General features: G+C 39.1%; 2 protein-coding genes across 2 annotated transcripts in view; one reads left to right on the top strand and one right to left on the bottom strand.

Annotated features, from left to right (window-relative positions):
* The window catches only part of TRPM5 (transient receptor potential cation channel subfamily M member 5), a 39753-nt gene that overhangs the window by 2828 nt on the left and 13583 nt on the right, over positions 1 to 23342 (bottom strand). Inside the window, exons 10-21 of the mRNA XM_057412847.1 lie at positions 20976 to 21107; positions 19733 to 19856; positions 17615 to 17760; positions 16770 to 16882; positions 15405 to 15500; positions 11137 to 11395; positions 9622 to 9740; positions 9413 to 9545; positions 6935 to 7109; positions 4324 to 4492; positions 3473 to 3651; positions 1589 to 1721 (exon numbers count right to left, since the gene is read on the bottom strand). Coding sequence (XP_057268830.1) covers positions 1589 to 1721; positions 3473 to 3651; positions 4324 to 4492; positions 6935 to 7109; positions 9413 to 9545; positions 9622 to 9740; positions 11137 to 11395; positions 15405 to 15500; positions 16770 to 16882; positions 17615 to 17760; positions 19733 to 19856; positions 20976 to 21107 — 1778 coding nt within the window. The remainder of the gene's footprint in view (positions 1 to 1588; positions 1722 to 3472; positions 3652 to 4323; positions 4493 to 6934; positions 7110 to 9412; positions 9546 to 9621; positions 9741 to 11136; positions 11396 to 15404; positions 15501 to 16769; positions 16883 to 17614; positions 17761 to 19732; positions 19857 to 20975; positions 21108 to 23342) is intronic.
* Positions 20708 to 23342, top strand: part of KCNQ1 (potassium voltage-gated channel subfamily Q member 1) — a 392885-nt gene continuing 390250 nt past the window's right edge. The window contains exon 1 of the mRNA XM_057412834.1: positions 20708 to 21082. The gene's annotated coding sequence lies outside the window, so the exon portion shown is untranslated. The remainder of the gene's footprint in view (positions 21083 to 23342) is intronic.

Raw genomic sequence — 23342 nt, 5'->3', positions numbered from 1 at the left:
CAGAAGAAATCCTAAAACGCAAAACCCATGTGACTTACTAGAGCCATGGGCTCTCGCTGGACTGTGTAGAGAACTTCTATATAGGGCCTCCAAATCATTATACTGTCCATATGCTTTCTGCATACTTCACCTCTCCCATCAGTTCCTTATTCTTAGCAGCTGATAATCTACAGGATCCTCCAATCCCTCTCTGCTTTGTCCTAACAGCTATTTCAAAGCTTCCTTCCAACGGATTATATTCTGTTCAGGTCTGTGTGAAAAAGCTGCCACTCGATGGGTCTAATGCATTTTTGGGATGAGTTCATTGCAAAGTTCAAAGAATCACTTTCTGAGAGTTTCATAGTATCTCAGACAGACACTGCTGCCACCTAAGAGCAAAGATAAGAAGTCACAGGTTTAGCAGTGTTCATCTGAACATTTTCCTGTCTCTGGCTCTGAAATACTGTGAAGCCAGACTCATTCTTTTCCCCTCCAAGCAGTAGCTTAATCTAGAATGTACTATCTATAAAGTGTCCTAGTTTTAAAGCTAGAAAGAATATAACTGTCCCCTTTGGAAGCAGCTACACACATATTTATTACTTGGCCTCAACAACTGAGCTCTCCTTCCTAGGGTTTGTCAGTGATCTACTTATGAGAATAAAGTTGAAACCAACAAAATATTTCTACATTACGAAGAAGTAGGAGTCTGTGTAGATTAGAGGGAGAAGAGTATTTTCCCAGAATGTATTCAAGTACATTGTTCTGGTTGCCAGCTGTTAAGATGAGTTAGACAGATGGTGTTTGTTTTGAAAGAGAGCATGGAAAGGAAACAGCACAAGAACGTTTCTACGGAACTTTCTTATGACAGCTTTCACACCTATCGTGTCTGTATCTGAAGTCAGTTTTATCATCAGAGGAAAAAGCTGAAACAGGTATTAAAAGCTGCTTTAAATAATGCTTTGCTGTCTGATTTTTAGTATTACCTTAGATGTTTCTGTTTTCCCTGCAGGTAACTACGTAGTGTCTCACTTAAAGGAGTAAACCTCTGAATAATAATTTAGGAATTTACTTTAGAATACTAAGCCAATTTAAGTGATATTCTTAGTGAGGAGATATTTTAGAGAAGTATTTAAATAGAGACTCAATTAAATACAATTTTAAAACCAATACCATTTATTTCTTGTGGAAAACTAGTCTCATGCCATAAAGCTGTAAACAGCTGTTCTGCATCTGTGGGCTGGGGGATAATTCAAGATATCTCAAATTTCCATTCAAAAGTCTAATTCAAAAATTTATGTTGTATTCCTACAGGGGATGGAAGTACGTGCACTACAGTATAGCAAAGGAAGTATTTTTCCACCATTTCTTCATGAATATGATGTTCATTAAGCTTGACTGCAGATTTGGCTGGAGCTTACAGGTCTGTAATTGTACATACCAAAAAATACCATGCCAAAAAATCTTCTGATATTGTAGTGATGCTGGCTTCGCACATTTTTCCATGGACTGCATATTTCCTAACTGCATTTTAGTACAAGCACCTGAATGCTTATCTCATTCAAAGCTGAAGACTTGCAACGTACATTTATTGAGAGTCAGAATAACATACTTATTAGATGTGGCCTTCAGCCTTTCTTCATTGCTTTCTTTCCTTTCTTGTTCAAGGTTTACAAGATAATTTTCTTTTTGCACCAGCTCCCATGTTACGATTTTTTGATCTAGGCCAACTGGAAGATCTCTTTCTGTAGGAAGAAAAAACTCCCAAAATATTGTACTCTCTTTCTTTTACACTGGTAATAGAAGGCTGCTATGCTAAAGAAAAAGGCCCTTTGCCATTGCAGGAGTGTCATGTTATGAAAATACAGTGTAAAATAAGTATTTTCTACCCTTTTTTTCTCTTGTGATGGAAGGCAGTAGACTTTTTTGCAGTTGGATATGACTCCTGAGTTTTCTAAAGAACAGCATGGACCAATTTCTGTCGTTCCATTTCAACTCATTTACAATCTTGTTGGACTTTTGACGTATTTTGGCCTCTAAGTATTAAATGAGCAAAGCTTCATCATGTAAACATCTTTATTAGAACAGTTATAAATAGGAAGGATAAACTGAATAAATCCCTCCACCTTGAAATATAAAGCCTGTTGTTGTCAACTATCCAAGCAAACAACAGACCTCAATTTCACTGGCATATTTTGAATGTAACATACTAGTTTTGTATCTTCCTAAAGACTGGTAAAAGGGTATACTTGCTGCATGCTCCAAACACTACTGAATCTATAATCTGAGCAGTCAGGTATTTCCTTTCTTTTGGGAAAAAAAATATTTTTTATTAAGAATCTTCAGCAGTATGCTTTGATAGCTAGAAGGGGTGTGTCTGAAAGGGAGCTTAGTCAAAGGGCTGTGAATTGATCCAGTCTGACTTACAGCTGGGCTACAAAGCCCATTAATCAGCCTGTGCATGAGGAGTAAATCGTTTGTTATCAAATGCTATTAAACTAGCTGGGCCAAGTTTGCGACCACTATAGAAAGCCCCCAAATGCCTTCTATAATTAGGTGTTCATGTGCCTTTTGAATTATAACTTTTAAGGAACCATGATTTCTCTAAGCATGTTCTCTCTCTCAATTTGTGTCTCTGTATTGGGAAATTCCACTGATCCTAGTAGATTTTTAGACTTGGTATTTGGTTTTTGGTTTTGTTTTGTTCATACTTAATAATTACCAAAACTCAGGAACAAATGAAGTAACTATTTATTAAACCTATCCATTGTTATATCTTCAGAAATCAAATAATAGAATCATTTAGGATGGAAAAGACCCTTAATATCATTGAGTCCAGCCATAAACCCAACACTGCCCAGTCTACAACTAACGTCCCTGACTGCCACACTTACATGTCTTTTAAATACATCTAGGGGTGGTGACTCAACCACTTCCTTGGACAGCCTGTTTCAGTGCTTGATAGCCCTTTTGGTGAAGAAATGTTTCCTAGTATCCAATCTAAACCACTCCTGGTGCAACTTAAGACCATTTCTTATTATTCTATCACTTGTTACCTGGAAAAAGAGACTGACCCACTTTGATACTCTCTACAACCTCCTTTCAGGTAGCTGTAGAGAGTGACAATGCATCCCCTCAGCCTCCTTTATCTCCAGACTAAACAACACAGTTCTCTCAGCCACTCCTCACAGGACTTGTGCTCTAGACCTTTCACCAGCTTTGTTGCTCTTCTTTGGGCACACTCCAGCTCTTTAACTGTTGTATATCAACACTTTTGCTGTAATAACTATGGTGCATAGAGAAGTGCATTGTGAGAAACTCTATAACATACGATATAAGCCTTATTTTTTCATTTGTAGTCTTGTGGCACTCTCTGTTAAAAATAAATTGTGACTCTTGTCTTACGGAATCTTAACTGCTCTTCTGTTTTGTCTATGCAGTATGTCCTAGAAGAGTGTCAGGGTCTCCAGTTGCTAGATGATTGTTATCAACTTACCCAGATGTTCCTTTTTATGTTCCTTTTTGTCAAAGATTCTTCTGAGAACCAGAGTTATGTGGTTAATAATGATAAATGGTGGTGCTAAGGCAGGCCGGCCATGATACTCAACAATCAGGTTGTAGCGCTGAATTTTCCAGAAGGTGTCTGTATTGCCCTGAACAACTTGAAAAGTGTAACTGTAATTTGGGGGGGGGGGAGGGGAGGAGGGGAAGGGGAAAGATATATAATTGTTTTTTACTGCAACATGCTAAAGCTTATTGTTACAAAACCTAGTCACACATTTACTTTAAAAAAGGAACAGAAAGCTCAGCAAGTAGTGTTAATTTAATCTAAAGTTTGTGCAAATGCTTAGATGTTAAAATAATTGCAGTTGCAGTCTTCAAATATTAACAAATACATTAGGTTTTGGGGCTTTTTTTAAAGAAAGACAGTTCCACCCAAACACTCTGTTTCAGTTCTTCAACCCAATGAATCGTTATTAGCAGTGTTGACATCAAGCATTTCCTCTATGTGCAGATCAGCCACTATTAAATCTGCCAAGTTTAGAGCTGCTTTGCACCTGCAGACTGGTGCTGCAGCACAGCCAGGGATCCAGGACCTTCTGTGCATATTTAATTGAATTTTTAGCAGTAAAAGAGGCTTCTTGTCATCTTTACTGTGGCTTGAATGAGGATGATAACTTAAGAACTATATGATCACAGAAGTCTACCTATCAATCCCCAAATAACATTAGTTAGGAAAATTACTAGTGTACTCCAAAGTGAATAGCCAACAGCAATGTAGTAAATGTGGGCATTCAGTTAAACCTTTACAGCCTTTGTCCTGATACTTACTGAACTCACTCTTACCTGAACATAGCAATCAGGAGATTCATAAGGAGAACATTTGTGACAAGCAGGAAGATGACCAACAGAAGTATGACAAGCCAGTTGGCATAGCTATTAGGACATGATGGCAAGTTCTTGTGCAGAATCTCCAGTGGATTAAATGTACAGTTCCTGGGATACATTCGTGATGCTGCAAAGGATGATAGAGAAATAAAAGAACAGTTTTGACAAATCCTATAGACACGTGTGAGTAAAGACAAAAGCTTTGCATTTTGGAAAAAAAATAATAATCTGACTTTCAACAAAGAATGGCAAGAATCACAAATTGTTCCTGAGGTTTGAAGTAACATATTTCATAGCTTTTTCAATGAAAATAAAGACTGAATTAATAACTCTAACCATGTCTTTTCTTAAGAACCAGCAACGTGAGTAGATGCATGTATTTAGTACCTTTACTGTTAAGATACAAATTAAGGACAGTGATAATAATGATTACTAAAATGAGATTTAATCTTGGCTGCATATAAACAGCAGCATAATTTTTTTTTTAATATTTACAGTCATTAAAATCTTAAAGCCAATATTGTGGTAGTATTTTTGTGCTGCCTTTGTTGACTATTAACAGGACTCTAAATACGAGACTCTTAAACCCTAAAAGAAGAGTTCTTTAACTGCTTGAGCTACTGAACTAATTCTGCAGTTGAAAGATCATTTATGTGAACTAATATCCAGTGTCTTAAACCTGTGAAAATGTTATGTACATGAAGAGACATTGTTTTAATGTGCAAGAGATTTGCACTGGAACTTGGCTGCTCATCAGTGGCAAGATGGTTATCACAGCTGCTTTTTTAGTAACATTCAGCAGAGGGGGGTTGTATTGACAAGGCTGTAACTGTCTTCTTAGTAACATTCGTCAAAGGAGGATTGTATTGAAAAGGCTGCATCCTTTTTAGACTAGTTTTGAGTTCCCAAAGTCAAACCACCTCTGAGTATCAAACAGTTGTGTTCACCCACATACTTGTGTCTTCTCAGTCCTTATGCTAGTATGAAGGTTAGAGGAGAAAACACAGTAAAAGCTGGGATGGGATTCTTCGTTCTAAATTTAAACTACTTTTTATGTCTGGGCTTGCAGTCAAGTATGTCTGGGCTTGCAGTCAAGGTTAGTAAGAATGATTCTACTGCATCAGACTACAGGTCTAGTCCTGTATCTTGTCTCCAGCTATGAATTAAATCCACAAATTTAGAGCAGCATAATGATATTTATTTTTTTGTTCTCCATATTTTCCCTAATAATTTTTTTCCCTACTGCCATGGATAACACCACAATCATATTCCTTAGAGCAGACAGTTATATCAAAGCTCACAACAGCTGGGACTGCTTTCACCAAGTGCATCATCTTGTATTTACCTACAATGTATTTCATTTGATGATTTAGCACTCGTGAGGCTCCTCTGAACTCTAAGGTGTCAATTTTAGGTTTTTACTACCCAGTAATTCAGTTTTGCCAGCAAATTTTGTCCCCCTCATTACCCATCTCCTTTTCTGTTTCATAAAGATGCTAAATAGAATAAGCCCTAGAGGGCCCTAGGACAAATGACTCCCTTCTGAAGTTGCCCGCGTAATTAATTATATTTTTTTCATTGTCTTTTAACCATTTATTTATCCAGGTGAAGACACCCCTTTAGAGTCTCAATGGAGAGAAACACATGTTTCTGGGGAATCCTACCTCTGACCTATGTCCAAATAAGAGTAATCCAATTCCAAAAATATTTGTTTCTCTCCAATTACTTTTATGGGAATAAGAGTGACTGGTTGTGCTGTACATGCTTGCACTGTAGGCATTTAAAGTTAAGTGAGATGAATCACACCTCTGCTCTTGTCTCACTTAGATGTTTTTGAGTTTTGTAAGACTGCTTTTTCTTATTAAGCAGAGTGAACATAAAAGAATGCTTACTGGTTTGCTTATGTCTGTGGGATTTTTTTTTGTTCCTTCTATATTACCTCAAGTTTGAATCCTACTTCAGTATTGCCACTGACATTTAGCACTGTTATTCCGGCATAATGCTGTGGCATTACTTCAGACTTTTTTGGGGGATGACCTATTCTGTATTTTACCTGCTTACCTATCAGAAATGTTGACTTTGAACTTTTATGTCCAAGTATTTCTGTGTCTTGTGATTAATTTTTGTGTTGTTTTGTTTGAAATATTGCACATGTGCAATCACTAGCTTTACTTGATCTGGGAAGCTTTACCTCCAGAGTCAATAAAAGCTTCAGAAGAATATTTATTCTAAAACATAAGTGTTTGCTTATGGTCAGAGCTGTACTGCTTTAATACTGTCATGTTAAGCTACTGCCAAAATTTATGGAGGGTGCTATTATTTCAGAATGTATGCCAGCATTTAAAACTGCAAATCCTTGTGTGAATATTCCAGATAGCTTGTCTAACTGTTCTGTAATGTAATTCCACAATGCTCGTTATCTCTTTGCAAATACACTATTTATATCGTGGTAGTGTGAAAACATTGGCCTGCAGGACAAAGACTTGAACAACACTGGGAAGGAATTCCATGCTCTAATCAGAAGTGTGCAGTCAAAAATGGCCAAGTCAGGGTAGAAAGAAATCCTCACTGTCTATTTCATCCAGTGGAATCTGGCCAAATATCTGAAGGTAGGGACGATAAAGCACCCTTCTGAATATCCATTCCACTTGTCTGTCATCAGGATGGAGTAGAGCTTGAGTCGTCACACCATAGGCAATGAGCCACACACTCAAGAAAAACAGAAAGAAGAAAACATCTTTCATCTGAAAAAGGAGAGGGGAAGGGGAAAAAAGAAGGAGAGGTGACTGTAATAGCAATGTCGAAGAACAGTAGTCTTTCTATATGGAAACGGCTCATAATTCTGTTTCTTTACAAGCTTGGTTAGGTTAAAGGAGGTGGAATAGGATACAGTTGCGTGCACAGAATTCCTTTTTTGGTCTTAATGTTATATTGTTCTTGGCCTGTAGCAGCATTTTACTTTGACAGCTTATTAGATAAAGACATGTTTTAAATTTCAAGCTTGCTTTTGAATCATCTAAAATTTAATGTTGAAACACACATCTTTTAGGTGAATCTCATTGTACCTTTTAGATGCAGATTTTCTGTCAGATCTCACAGTACCATTGACTGCTTCACTGTGAATTACTGGAGTTCTGCTGCAGCAGTGAATCGTGGTTACACTCAGTACTCAGTGACAAACACTGAACCATTGACACAGCAGACACTGAAGGCTGCAAGGATCGGGTAGCTTCTGTCCTGTGTTCTCAAACTAAGTAAGTAATGCATCTGAGGGACTGTTTTCAAGACTTCCGGCTTTTAAACATTGTGTTTCTCTACAGAAGCAAAAGTAATTGAATCCTAAAACACTTACTTGAAAAAAATAAATCTAACATGCATTTTGAGTGCAATAATTTTTCCCTGGTGGAACACTTCATCCTCTTCCCATCTAATCTGACAGAGTTCATTAGAGTCTGTAGATTAATTTCAATTAGATTATTGGATTGTGTGGTCACCCAAAAGCATAGGCATTTGAGAGCTCCAGGATGTTACTTGGAGTTCTGTTAAGGAGCACGGTATCTAAGAGAGAGCAGTGGCAAGTCTGGAAATCTGTTTTTTCCAGTCTGCAGTCTCTCTGTGAACAGACCTTGTTCTAGCGTTGAACTGCAGTTTTAGCAGCTACCAGACTTGTTTCAGCCATTCTGTAGCAAGGTTAAAAAAGGAGAAAGACAATGAGAGACAATCTTGGATTGCTTCTCTGGTTAAGTAAAGGAAATGATTTTGCTTGAACCCACTTGATGAACCTCTCAAGAAGGGTATCATTTACTGAAGTAACTTTCAGTGTTATTTCATTTGATGTAAGGTTCAACAGTGAACTACCAAAGCTAAAGCATTGTGATGGCTTGGACTGGGGGAAGATGAAGGGTTCCATTTTATGGTTTTGTCTAGGCTGCTGTTTATGTTCTTATTTCCATCTTCTTCATCTATGTGTTACCTTATAAGACTTCAGATACCAACATAGTAGACATACTACAATGTTTATTCAGAGCCTAGGTTTAGCTTGGTATGCAGCAAGGAAGGGTCAGGAGCCGTAGATCTGACTTGTTCTCTTACAATAAAAGTCGCTAATGCTGTAAGCTAGATAATGTTCAAGAACAAATATTTATTTGCCATTTACCCTTTTGCTCCTCCAAGCAAATGTCATGTTAGAGTGACAGTTACTGCGTTTGTAGACAAATCCAAATAGCTTGGTAGTTATGTTTATTCAATGTACAGGTTTGTTTAGACTGTAGGGCTTTTACTGAGCTCTGCTATGAGTCACAAATCAAATATTTGTAGATTCTATAATAGCACTTACAATCAGATGAACTATTAGTCAGTGCAGCATGAGTTAATTGGCTGACAAGATGAACATACCTAATAAAAAGCTACTTCAGCATACCAATGCATAGCCAAGCACAGTAACTCTGCTCCTAATGTCTCACTTCCTGCAGGAGAGTTGTAATAAATAAAAATCTTTTATCAACATCTTCCAACATATGCTGACAAAGTACTAACATATTTTCATTGTAACTTGGAGCTACAAAGTACATGCAATAACAACTCCTGTGGGAAATTTCCAACTATGCTTTTTTCAGAGTTTTTTCACACTTCTTGCAAGTAACAGTCTGTTTCCCCAAGCAGAGCAGAGTCATTCGGTAAATGGTCTGCCCTTCCATACAAGGCCTGTTTTCTGTCTGAATTCACACAGCTTATGAAGTAGGAAGAACAGCAGTAAGTTAAAGACACTCTACTCTTCATTTGCCAGATCTGAGGATAAATGATTAGGTAAGATACAAGAATTAATAAATTGGAACCAATGTGTTACACTGCAGAGCTTTTTGGAAAGATCTGTTTCAAATTTACCGCATCTAATACTCATGATAAATGAGGGAACATATGCAAAATGACAAGCCCTAAAAATAAAAAATAAAGACAGATTGTAAACTGATTTCCTTTGGAAAAAGATTTTCTACTCTCCATTATTTAGAAAGCACAAGTATTTATCTGGGGCAGACTACACACTTACCATCCTTTCCACAATTATGATTTTTGGTCCAAGTTGTTTGTGAATTGCAAAAATATGTATAAGTCTAAGTGTAAACACCATAAAATCAATGGCAAGTATTGTACGTCCAGCTTGAAAAGTAGAGTTCAGCATCCTGCAGAGCATATGAAATAATCAGATCTCAGCAAGTACTACTGATGCTGATCACATCACATGGAACAGATATATACCTGCAGGTTACCCCAATTATGAAGAGGAAGATAGTCACCATATCACATTTATTCCAGTTATCCTCCACATACAGTTTACATTTTTTAATTAAGTTTGTGTCTTCATCTGTATAGAAACTCTGAAAAAGAGAAATAACCATTGGTATTGATCTGTTTCCAGTTTCACTATTTCATTGTGAGATTTAACATAATACCTGTTTCCTTTTTCTCTTTCGTTACAAAGTGCAAAACTAAATTCCTACTGTAATAAGAAAAAAGCTTGTAAACATAAGCTTGATTTACCATCTTAAAACAGAAAAGTGGGCTGAAAAAGAAAAAAAATAAACCTTTTTTTTTTTATTGTGACATTAGCCTTAAGAATTTTTGAGGCCTGATTTAAGATACTGTCAGCATTCAGGCTGTTAAATAATACAACTTCCAGTCAAAATGTAGTTTCTAGACACTACTATGTAAACAGCATGGACAGATTCGGCATTTGTATACTGGAATTGTCAGTGAGTGCACATTTGATTATCTAGGCAAAGAGCTGGGTTTCTTAGCTGTGTTTTAGCCTGGCACTCTTCATGTTTTACAGGTTTATAATGAAATGTTCTTTGATCCAAGTATTTTCCATGTCTTCCTCTGGTTATAGCATTGTGGCATAATGTCAAATAAATTGTAACAAACTGGGATTCCCTTCACTGTCCCTATCACTTAAATAATGAATACTTATTTGTTATTTCAGAGTTAAATGTTTATAACCGCTTTTTCATGCCTAAAGCACAGCTTTATGCACCCATGGTTGGCAACACACTAGCACAATTGCTCACACATTATTTCAGTTGTTGAGCTGAGGACATTCCAAAGCCAGTTATTGGGAGAGTAATTGAGAAGTTTTTGTTTGTTTTTTTTTGTGGGTTGTTTTTGTTTGTTTGTTTGTTTGCTTGTTTTGGGGGGGTGTTTGTTTGTTTGGTTTTTTTTTAGGGTTTTGGTTTTTTTTTTAAGTTTTTGCTTGTTTAAGTTAAGAAAAGCAAACCAGAAGTTATCTGCTAATCTTTCAAGTTGAGAAGCATTTTAGGAAAGACACAAATAATCTGAATTCATTTGCTTATGTTTTTTAAACAGTCCCCAGTGGGGAAGAATCTCTTAAAAGGATGCAGGGTTGGCTGCTGTGTTTCCAGGTGCAGAATATAATTTCCAACTTGCATTATTTGTGGTGGGAAAGCCTAGTTCTGGGAAGTGAGATCAGAGATACTTTGTGAAATGAAGGACACCTGAATCATAGCAGCCCACTTGACTTGGCTGTGCCTGGAGCAAAATGGAAGAGCAAAGGTGGAGCTACAGATTTATATGGTGGAGGAAGAACTTACTCTGATAGAGAGAGGTGGAGTATTTTGGATAAGGTAAGTTTTGTATCGCTCTTCTGTACGAAACTACACCTGATACTTGAAGTCTTCAAGCTTGTACAGTTATGCAGATTGCAATGTGCAAATATGCAAACAATAGGTGCAAGTTTCACTATCATATGTTACTGACCTGTCGGATTTCTTCCAAGACCAGGGTAAAAACCCAGAAGTAAAGTATAATTTCTGTAGCAGATGGTCCCTCAGGTGGAGGTGGTTTAAAGTCCAGTAAAAGGACATAAGTAAATAGAAACAGAAAAGCAAAGTACATTATAACATTCCCCATAAATACAGTTACAGGGGCAGTCCAGAATTTTCTCCATCGGGTAAACATGAATGTCACCCATGCTGTGTTTTCGGGAGGATTCTGCTTCTCCAATTTACCACTTTCTCTGCAAAACAAGAAGAATACAGGCTTGGTGATGATTTCCTCAAATTAGTTCATTGGAATAAGCTCAGTGTTATTCTGTATCAAGATTCTTGTAAGATACTAACAGGCAGATGCTGGGGGTGGCAAGGTGTAAGGCTGCAGAAGTCAGAAGAATCACATTACAATAGCAGAAATATTTAAGGCTAGAAAGAAGATTTTGAAAAACAAAGTCACACCACACTTAAATTCATATTCTTGTGATTTCAGTTTTTCTGTGTTACTTTTATTTTAACTTCATTTTGTTCCTGCACATAGTACAAATGCTGTGCAAATGCACGAGGAGGGGGAACTGAGCTGGTTTCTTTTCACAATAGAATCATAGAAGGGTTTGGGTTGGAAAGGACCTTAAGATCATCTAGTTCCAACACCCCTGCCATGGACAGGGACACGTCACACTAAACCATGTCACCCAAGCCTCTGGCCAACCTGGCCTCGAACACTGCCAGGGATGGAGCATTCACAGCTTCCCTGGGCAACCCATTCCAGCGCCTCACCACCCTTACAGTAAAGAACTTCCTCCTTATATCTAATCTGAACTTCCCCTGTTTAAGTTTTAACCCATTACCCCTTGTCCTGTCACTACAGTCCCTAATGAAGAGTACCTCCCCAGCATCCTCATACGGCCCCTTCAGATACTGGAAGGCTGCTATGAGGTCTCCACGCAGCCGTCTCTTCTCCAGGCTGAACAGCCCCAACTTTCTCAGCCTGTCCTTATACCAGAGGTGCTCCAGTCCCCTGATCATTCTCGTGGCCCTTCTCTGGACTTGTTCCAACAGTTCCATGTCCTTTTTTTGCTGAGGACACCAGAACTGTACACAATACTCCAAGTGAGTTCTCATGAGGGTAGAGCAGAGGAGCAGGATCACCTCCTTCGACCTGTTGGTCACGCTCCTTTTGATGCAGCCCAGGATATGCTTGACTTTCTGGGCTGCGAGTGCACACTGCTGGCTCATGTTCATTTTCTCATTGACCAACACCCCCAAGTCCTTCGCCACAGGGCTGCTCTGAATCTCTTCTCTGCCCAACCTGTAGCTGTGCCTGGGAATGCTCTGACCGAGGTGTAGGACCTTGTACTTAGCATGGTTAAACTTCATGAGGTTGGCATCAGCCCACCTCACAAGCGTGTCAAGGTCCCTCTAGGATGGCATTCCTTCCCTCCAGGGTATCAACCGAACCACACAGCTTGGTGTCATCGGCAAACTTGCTGAGGGTGCACTCAATCCCACTGTTCATGTCACTGACAAAGATGTTGAACAGGACCAGTCCCAACACCAATCTCTGAGGGACACCACTCATTACCGGTCTCCAAGTGGACATTGAGCCATTGACCACAACTCTTTGTGTGCAGCCATCCAGCCAGTTCTTTATCCACTGAGTGGTCCACCCATCAAATTGATGTCTCTCCAATTTAGAGACAAGGATGTCATGTGGGACAGCTTGAATGCTTTACACAAGTCCAGGTAGATGACATCAACTGCTCTACCCCTGTCCATCAGTTCTCTAGCCCCATCATAGAAGGCCACCAAATTGGTCAGGCAGGATTTCCCCTTAGTGAAGCCATGCTGGCTGTCACCAAACACCTTGTTGTTTTTCATGTGCCTTAGCATGCCTTCCAGGAGAATCTGCTCCAAGATTTTGCCAGGCACAGAGGTGAGACTGACTGGTCTGTAATTCCTCGGGTCATCCATTTTCCCCTTCTTGAAAATGGGGGTTATATTTCCCTTTTTCCAGTCATCAGGAACTTCACCTGACTGCCATTTTTTAAATATGATGGCCAGTGCCTTAGCAACTTCATTCACCAGCTCCTTCAGGACCTGCAGATGGATTTCATAAGGTCCCATGGACTTGTGCGCATTCAGGTTCTTAAGATGGTCTTGAACAGGATCCTCTCCTACAGTGGGCCTAGGGTCTTCATTCTCACAGTCCCTGCATCTGCCTTCCAAGACTTGGGTGGTGCAGTCAGAGCATTTGCCAGTGAAGACCGAGGCAAAGAAGTCATTAAGAACCTCAGCCTTCTCCAAATCCAGCACAGCCAGCTCTCCCAATTGATAGCTTCCAGAGAGGGCCCACATTGTCCTTAGTCTGTCTGTTATTCACGATGTACCTATAGAATCCCTTCCTGTTTTCTTTCACATCCCTAGCCAAGTTTAATTCTAACTGGGCCATCCTATATAATAATGAGGAAAAGCAAATGGCCAATGGAGTTTGCAAGTCAGTTAATTACTTTAGCTCTAAATACTTCTTGGAGTGCTTGTATGCAGAAATTCTTGTTGTTGCTCTGACTTTAAACAATTCCTTTTTTATAACCCAGTCTCAATCCAACCTTGCAATTCTTGCAATTTTGGTAACTGAATGGAAACTTGACCTCTATACTTGGTTTTGCTGTGTTTTGGAACATGAAGTGCTATCTATTGGCAATGGAAATTATCCTGTGGAGAAAATGCAAGTTCCCTGTATTTGATAGCAATCTCATCTTAGTGTGAGGTTTTGTTTCTGCAGAAATTGCTCTCCTATGTAAGCTAAGGATGCTATTGGATCTTTAATTTTGTGATTCTGACTCTGAGAGGTGTGATCTCTAACAAAGGATATGCACACTAGGGTGTGTCTTCAGTTTCACCTCACAAAAAATACACGACGACTTTGCACTGGTTTTTCATTTCCCCTGACATTCTTGGTAATTATTAAATACATTTGTTACAAGGAAAAGTTTCTCCTCACAGCCAGTCTTTTCTATGTGTCTGATTCTGTACTACCTCTCAATTTATGGCATCTTAAGACACATCTCCACGGTAACAGGATAATATAAACATAATCGCAGCTTTACTGTTGAAATAGATATTGAAATAGATCTGGGAGGGGGACAGCCTCTGTTAAAATAAATTACGAAGATAACAGCAATTGGAATGCACAACGTAATGACCAAACCACACTTCAAGCAGGATATGGAAGTGCTTTGACATTGCTTACAAATAGCTCCCAAGTGGCAGATGCTTTTATGCCTATTTTATAGGTTAGGGAGGACAGAGAAGAACTAATGATTTTCTCCAACATACTGGCAGTTTAATGCCAGAGCTCAAAATGGAACTCAGTAACTCTGACTTGATAAAACACTTCATGTTGTGGATGATACTTCCTCACTACACATTGTTCATGTATTTCTGAAGTTCTCTTTTAAGTTGTTGAAAAACATATGCTTAATACAAGTGGCTATTTAGCCATTACGAGGACTTTGTGCTAATCAAAAGACAGCCTACCCTGACTTAGGTCCTCCTGGTCTCAGTGTGTGGCACATGTAGGTGTGATTCATAAGTTCTGAATCGCAGATCTGTGACCAAAAGCAACTGACAAAAATCTTTGTGCCCAGTTACCCATTTGTATAATGCTCCCTCTAATTCGTAAGTTTGTTGTACTTCAGATTCCTTAGGGCTAATCTTTCAAAACACAAATGAAGAGCACTAGTATGGTGGGAAACTGACCTTATATAAAATTTCCAGGTACTGTTGTTTGCAAATAACTTCTGTTGATTCCTCTGTAGGAAAGTACGTAGTGATGCATTCAAATAATGTGAGGTTTTGCTGGGAACCTTCTTTCTGTTCAGCTCCATAATTGGATAGGGATTCAGTTCCTAAATCCAATGTATATCAGCCATCATGAGCTGGAGGGAATCTCAGGAAATGTTTTCTGATTCCCCAGATATTAAGTAGATTCCTCGTTCTGTAGAAATTACCTTCTTGGAACAAGGAAAGTCATGTCTCCAGGAATATCTTCTATATTGCTTTTAGAGAGCAACAACAGCAGTAATCAAAGGCACAGCACTTTCTGAGTACTAATGAATTGTTTGGTCCTTCAGCTGTTCTAATTAGTAACTGGTCATTAATCCATGAGAAGTGTCTACAAACAGAAGTGTCTACAAACAGAAGTTCTCTGATTGCTGTCACAAGAGTTATATTAACTAATGGTTTTAAACTTACCTATCATCTCCCCTGGAAAAAAGCAGTGTCCTCTCTGTATCTAAAGCGTCCAGCTCTCTAAAGGGCTCTGGCTCGTTCTTGGATTGTTTTTCCTCACTGTAAGAAAATAAACTCATTAGATGATGGTTAGCAATTGGCATTCATACAGAACTGCTAGCATGTACTTAGCTTGGACTTGCTTCACTGAGAAGCTATCAAATAATGCATAATCTTTACCTCTGCAAAGTCTCTGTTTATTTGTAATGAGAAGGCTGAAGTCACTCACAAGACTCAGAGAAGTGATAACTGGCATGCTTCACAAAAAAGAAGCAGGATGCTAAGTTTCCTCAAATTACTTAGGATTTAGCAGAAATAAACCCCTCAGTCCTAGAAGTCAATACCCCAGCGCTCCACTCCTAGTTACTCTTAGGAGCAATTAAGACAGTAAATGCCAGAAACAGCAGGGAACATGGTGTCAACATTTGCATTTCCAGGGAAAGGAGGCAAAAAGTATCCTCAACAGAGCAAATTTGGAAAGGCTTACTTTGATTATGAATTATGATTTAAACATTTCTGGGAAAATTCTGCCAAAATTTCACATTAAATTACTTGATTTTGTGAGTCTGGCAGCCACTACGACAAGGTGGTCATCTTTAGTGACACCAACAGAAGCAAAGTCTTAAATCAGCAGCACCAAACAAGTTTTCCTCTTGCTTTTCTAGTAGGTTAACAGTTAAGAAACATATATTTCATATCCACATGCTGATTCTAATGATGTATATATGATTCTCACATTATTAGGAGGTTTTCAGCATCTTCGCTCTGACAAAAAGCTGAAAACTATGAATTCCAAAGCTATGCCTGCCGCAGATTAACAAAGAGATCTCATAAGACATTGAATTTGAAAATCTGTATTGATTTCACATCAGTTCTGTGGGTTGTGTTAAGCTTGAGTTATGCTTATCAAGGCTTGTGGCTGATAATCCTGCTTTAGGATCGCTGTTTAAATAGGTAAGATACTGAGGTTTAAAGCAGGTATCTCCAAAACTAGAAAGAGACGGTGCCATAGCTGGAGAGAGTTTGCACATTACTTTGTAGAATCTGGAGCTGACAGAATTCCAACAGGCTTGTCTGTGGATTGTGCAAAATAGAAGTGATCTATGTGAAACCATTTCATTGCTCTTTTAAGCATTAGAATAGGCACTAATACAAATCGCTCAACCCAATAGAAAACTGATTAGGTCGATTAACGGTGCAGTCCTCCTGTTGACAGTTTGAAATGATCTTACTGTTTTTATCACTAGGTGAGAAACGTTGAGTCTGGATGGTTTTTTATGCCTTATTTTTCATCCCTTCTCTCTTGCATCCAAATAGTTACATTTGTACCTGAATGCTATTAAGTTTGTGAAGATTAGAAAAGGACAATAGAATCCACAGATTAACTTCAGGATTTGTGTGTTTGTAGACATGTCTCCCCACCATATTTTTGTCAGGAAGGCCTGAAAGTCAACAAAACAAGAGATGGCTTTAACATAATAAAACACACATGCAAGTGAAGTGCACCTATGTTCTGTGGCTCCTAAGACAGTGAATGCTCTGGATACCTTAAGAACAGGCAAACAGGTGCTCTGTGTGTCCTTCTGCAGATGTTCTTAAGCATGCAGAGAGTTATGAAGAGGATAGTGGAAAGAATAGAAAGTCAAGTGGAATTAAGCAAAATCCGTAGTAGTAAAAAAGTGCAAGTCAGACACTGGGAGCTAAAAGTACCATCAGTCTTAATTTAGCTTTGTGGAGAGAAGTTGGGTTGTGAGGGCAAAGCTAAATAGTAATTTAATTTAACTTTTATCAGTGAGCTCTTCCTTGAATCTGAACATAGAGTTACCTCATATCTTGGAACAGCTTCATTATGCCTCAGGCTTAAAGTGCTTTCCTGATGCTTCTCTATGAGCAAGGATGGAATAAAGGCTAAACCTTCTCAGTGCACTGGTCTGTTGGCCATATGGATGAAAGGGAGGAGAAAGGAGGAACTGTGTTGCTTTGTCAAGGATGCAGTATAACGTACTCTTAGTATGATGCCAGGGAGAGGGAAGAGACCCCTTTCTGAAGAATATCTCTTCAGGGAATGCATTTCATGGGGTTGTTCAGTTGCTGCTCTACCCTTTTCTGTATCCAACATCATGTTTAAAAGCCCTGAGGGTAAAGTTGGTGAGGGGAGGGACTGTAAAACTTACCTGGACACCATCATGTGCAAAGAAAGACTTTGCATCTGCTTCTGTAGCCAGCTGAAGGCAGGTGATTCTGTTCCAGTAATGATTTTTTCTCACCAACAGAGCAAATGCTCTCTCCTCACTGTTGTGGTAGCATTCACTAAATAGTTCTGTCAAATGAAGGAAACATAAACAAACAGATCTTGTAATTAAAAAAAAAAAGTAGGGTGCAGCATGGTGGCAGCAAAGCCTGGGCACTGCCATATGTTCTTGCTGCACCAGAGATTTCTGCCAGGCTGAAATAGCTGAAAAGAGCCTGTGAGAGATAAGAGGAGGTGTGAGGGAGAGAGGAATGATGCTGGACACAAGAGTAAGTCCCTATGGCTTTATGCACGTGTGTACAGATGAAATAGATTCACCTTGGTGGAAAAAAATCATTGTAATTTTGAAATTCCCACTATTTGCAGATAGGTATGGAGTAAATCTATCACTTCTTTTTATCTGCTTCCTTCTCAGCCTGGGCCTCTAACAGGTTTGGGTTTTGGGGGTGTGTGTGGTGGTGGTGGGGGGGTGTTGGGCAGTTTTTTGGTGTTTTTTTTTCCCTATTGTCGTTTGAGATTAGAAGAAATTTTTCTTTCACAAGAAATTCTTGGTAGCATGACAGTATTTGTTATAGTCTCTCATCTGTAGCTGCCTCACGTGGAGCTTTAGGCAATATCAAGCAAAACTGTATCTCTTGGGTGATCCTCTTAGACTTTGAAGGATGAGTTGCCACGTTGTCCCCAGTCTCCTGAACAGACTAAACAAAAGGAACAGCTCATCTTTGGCTAGTAGCCAAAAAATCCTTGGGTTTAAGACATAGCTATCTGACATAAAATAATACTAGACTTGGTAGAATGTTGTGGTTATAATTGTTTCCAGAGAAGGTGGTCTTGGAGCTCAGAAATTAAGATAAACAGTACAGACAGTCAAAGTTTCCTCATTAGATAAGATCTGACTTCTTGTGTTTGTTTCATTCTGCTCATTCAATTGATTGTCTCAGTACCTTACCTAGGATAGCCTACAACTAGGCCTCACCTACACACTGTGAGGGCTGGGGAAAGGATCATGTTCATATAAAATAAGCCGATATACATACTTCTGTGACAGTTGATGTGGTATTTATAATTTTTAAAGAATGTTCATTTTATGTAATATCAACCTGTCATGCAGGCAGGAAATTAACTGAGCATCTGATCTAATACTTACCAAAGCCAAGGAGCAGACTTCTGTGTATTGGATTAGGCCCTGTAATTCTATGACTAAATTACTTGAGCCTCGTGATTATATGAGAATCTGCCTTTTTATTTTTTGTAAATAATAAAGGCCCTGTGAGAAGAGGAGAAAATGTGATCTATGTATAAATAATGTAGCAATATCTGAATTAGCCTTCAGCTGCTTGATATACTAGCTCTAAGGGGAAAGAAAGCCTCTGTGTTTCCATGTGTGGCATACTTTAAAACCCTCTGTTCACAGCACTGCTACCTTCAAGTATGGATTGGATTGCAGTCAGACCAGCAGAGAAGCTTGTGTGCAGGCATCTGTTATAAAACCAGGCAAAGGTGAGAGGGCTTGATATTCAGGCACCTGCAATGCCTGAATGCTTACTTTTGTAGGGAGGGGAGGCTTGCCTGCTGAGAAACCAGTCTGAGCCTCGCTGCAGTTTTGTTGTGCAGTTAGACCTCTTCTGGATGAAGTAATGTTGAATTATTTTTAGCAACAAAGACCTTAAAACTTGTTGCTCTAGTGGCTCTTAGAGAGCAAGCTTGATATTGCAGGGAAACCAGGCTGCTGTGAGGCTGGAAGCATTTCAGTTATTGTCTTGCCCATCGCTGGAATGCGTCTTGTAAATTCAGACACTTAAAACCAACATGCAGCAGAAGAGTAATTTCTTCCATGAATCCCAGGAACCAGTCTTGGATTGCTGATTTTCCCCAAATGATTGTTTTTTAAGTCCTTCTAATGTTTGGGACTGCCTGTGCTACAAGGCTCTTTAGTTTTTCATGACCTTTTACAACTGAGAGTATCTTTTTCATTTGCTTGCCTTTAAATGGTAGTTACTTCTTAAATTTTTGATGCAGTTACACAGGGGCTGTTACTTACCAACAGCGAGCTGTTCATACTTGGCCTCTTTCATTATACGTTCTACTTCGGTCTCTGTCTCCAGGCGGGACATCTCTTTAAGGATCTTGCAGGCTGCCAAAGCTGAAGCTACACCTTCCTGACCCTGTAGAATTGAAAGGGGTACTGCTGTTACCATCCACAGGAGGGCATTTCTGAACTGGGGAGAGGAAGACTTCTCTAAGGAACACACCTAATAACAACAAAAAAATCATGCATGTCTCCCTTCGAAGAATCTTCCCTCAAATACGAACTTGAAAATCCAAAATGTTGATCAAAACAACAGTTTCAGTGGTATTTTAGAATTGTAAACCACATATTGGTAGTTCTTGTGCCCATAAAGCTGGAGACTTCAGGGGTTAATTGATCTTGGAAGAGTCTGATTTGGGCATTCTTCGCTTTTCAGTTCAAAGACTGAAAGAAGAATGCATTGTGGAAATAGAGCAAACCAGTCTCACAGTTACCTTGCTGAGAAGCTCCATAAGGATATATGGGAAAGGCTGGCAGTGGCACACAGCAGAAAAACGTGACTTCTGGTAATAGAGCTCCACAAGTACAAAGCCCTGCAAGGTGCAGATGTGTCTGTGTGCACACACACTCAGTGGCTGAAGAGCTGTATGCAATTTGTCCTTCCCCATGACCTCCTGCCCTGTGCCAGCTGCAGCTGTCTGGAAGCTCAGGGATGGAGTCTTGATAACTGTGTTTGACTCTGTGGGGATGCACTCCAGATGCATGAGACAGGGTCTTGGTTGTGGAGGATTGTAAAACAGGAGCCAATTATGCCAGCCTGAAGCTCAGCCTTTGAGAGTGTGATGCCGTTGTTCCCTACGCATACAGCACGTAAGCTAAAGATGCTGGATTGCACTGTCTTCCCTCTGGATCACAAGGACCCAAACAATTGATCTATTGTAGAAGGAACAAAACCTGAGACTGAAAGTAGTGAGTAATCTGCTGCAAGGCAGAGGAGGGTCAGCTCTGCAGCTGAAGTAAATTAGCAGTGTTTCAGGCTGTGCTTATTTACACCTGCTGCTGCTCTGCCTTCTTCGCCAGGCCCTCTGGCCTCTGCTGAACCACATGGAGATGAAAAGACCTATAAATGCCACATCATTTCATATTTTAGAAACAAACCTGTCTGTTGTGTGAGCTGTAAGGCTGAGCAGAAAACTTCTCATATACTTGAAATATACCGACATTTCACCTGAAGCAGCTACAGCTCAAAGCTTACCATAGCCCAGAAATAGTTCGCCATCTTGTGCCGGTTTTGAAGTACTGCCCAGACGAATAAATCCCTCCAAGGATTTTCGGTCTTCTGGTTCATATCCAAGTGCCCAGGTAATGGCTTTGTATTCATTTTATCCTGAAATATGGTTTATAGAAATTAAAACCTGCTTTGCAGTCTCATTCTATGCAAATGACATGATCTAAGCTGCTCTTAGCCTTGCCACGTACTTCATATTCTTTTTATTTTTCTTTTCTGTAGGACTGAGAGGTAATTAGTTCATTCTGTACTGAATCAAAGGACCCTTGTGTCCCCAGTATAACTGAATATGTGTGAGAACATTCTGGATGAAACCACGACCCTATTGAAGTTAATGGTAAAGCTCTCGTTGACTTTATTAAGGCCAGGGTTTCACTGCTGGTGTGTAATACCATACAAAACAAACCTGTGATTAACTATCTGAGGTTGCCTTCAGGTCTGTTGGATTCTGCTCAGCTGCCACAGAAGACATGGTTTCAGAGAAGAGGGAACAAAAGGCATTTTATTTCAACAGAAATAAACCTCACCAAGGTCCTACACAGGACAAGAATAGAGTATGTCAATGCCCTCTTTTTAGTCCTTTCTTTGAGAAGCCTGTCCCCCATGTGGGGAATATTTTAAGTAGAGCACTGCTTATTCCTTTAGCATTTGATGAAAAAACTCTCAAGAGGAAGTGTGGCAGCTGAGGTCAAGTTCTGAAAATTAAGTGTATTTAAAACCTGCCTTTACATCTATTGTGTAAATTAGAAGCAGCTGGAGTAGATTTTTTTTTTAATAGAAAGGTTTTTGTGAGGATATATTTCTTCATTGCTTAAACTTTAACAGAATTACATAGTTTACTTTAATGGCATTTTTGGAAGGGGGTTTGTGGCTTGGTTTGGTTTTTGTTTGTTGTTGGGTTTTGTTGGTTTTTGGATTTGTTGATTTTTTTGGTTTGTTTGGGTTGTTTTTTTTGTTTGTTTTTTGGTTTTGTTTTTTTTTTTTTTCTAAACCCTTCAGTTTGTAGTGGGCTATTTAATCAAATAAACTGTATTGAAATCCTTGCAGGAGTCAAAGATATCCCAAAAGTCACATGAGTCTTTGTAATCACTAGTTCCTTTCTGCTCTCAGTGGTAACAGGATTGAGCCACTGGTGGCAACCATTGAAAGAAGCTTCAAAACTAAACCAGCTAGTAGGCAGGGTGATCTAGTATCTGAATTGGGCCTTATTTATAGCACTTGGATTTAGGTCACTTACTGCCCAAGCCACACAGGTCAGCCAGATTTCGGGAGCAAACTTTTATTCCTGTAGAATTTGTGAGTCTGCTTAATGACTTCAAAGGTATTGCCCCAAATTCTGAACAAAGAAATCCTGACTAGATTCAAAGTTAGCTTTTCTCATTGATTTAGCTAGGCTTTATCAAAGCAAAAGTGAGTGAAGCTCTTGAGTGAGAATTTTTTTTAAACTTTTTTTTTTAATTTAACTAGTGTTAAGATTAAGCTAGAACTTGACAAATACCCAAAGGTTTAATTGTTTAGTTTGTTTAGAACTCTGGTCTTAATGAGATTTCTCTACATGTTTCTGTTTTTAAATCATTTGCCCAAACTGATTTCCAATGATCTTGCAAAAACTTTGGTGCTTAAGAGTTTCAATGTTAAGTACACTGTCAAAATGCAAAAACGGTAAAACTGTTGCACAGTTGTGGACAGTGTACCATCCCTTTCTACAGTGCTATCCACCACATGTTATCCTTGTCATGTGCTGGCCAGGGTGCTGATCAGGGTGCTTGCCAGGGCCATTTCACACAATTGTTCTTATTTTTGGCTATGTGTTATGTTACTCAATAATGAAGCTATAATAATCTAAAGGCAAATATCACGTACTGCATAGTCTATTCCTGCTTGTCTTTTTCCTAGAAAATGCTATCTTTCAGATACGTCTGCTTGAGGTTCTGTATGAGAAATGCAGACTGCCATTTTAAGGTCCAATTACTTCTTAGTAAATGTAACTGTCGTTTTGTATTCCCCATATATCTTTCATTGAAATTATTCTTATGTATGTGGGAGTTGTAAGATCAACAAAATTCTCCACATGCAAGGTGTTAGAATGATGGACCGTTTGTGGAAGTTGTACTAGAAGAGCGTGAGATACAGGTGCCTCTGCAGATCCTGAAACGGAGGCTGTATCTCAGCACTAGTTCAAGGTACAGAAAAACCTTGCATAAAATCCCACTTGCAAAGGAGGAGAAAGAGGAATCACAGTCTTATAGATTACTTTATTTTCCTTTTAAATTTTGCAAAGAAAAAGATCATACCATTTTAGTTGTAATAATAATGAGCTGAAAAAGGAATGAG

This window comes from Pezoporus wallicus, unplaced genomic scaffold (genome assembly GCF_028554395.1).
Source record: "Pezoporus wallicus isolate ANWC-B61680 ecotype Strahan unplaced genomic scaffold, APGP_CSIRO_Pwel_v1 scaffold_6885, whole genome shotgun sequence".
In the NCBI taxonomy this organism is placed as follows: domain Eukaryota; kingdom Metazoa; phylum Chordata; class Aves; order Psittaciformes; family Psittacidae; genus Pezoporus; species Pezoporus wallicus.
Note: the sequence above shows the minus strand (reverse complement) of the source record. Positions and strands in the feature narration are given on the sequence as shown.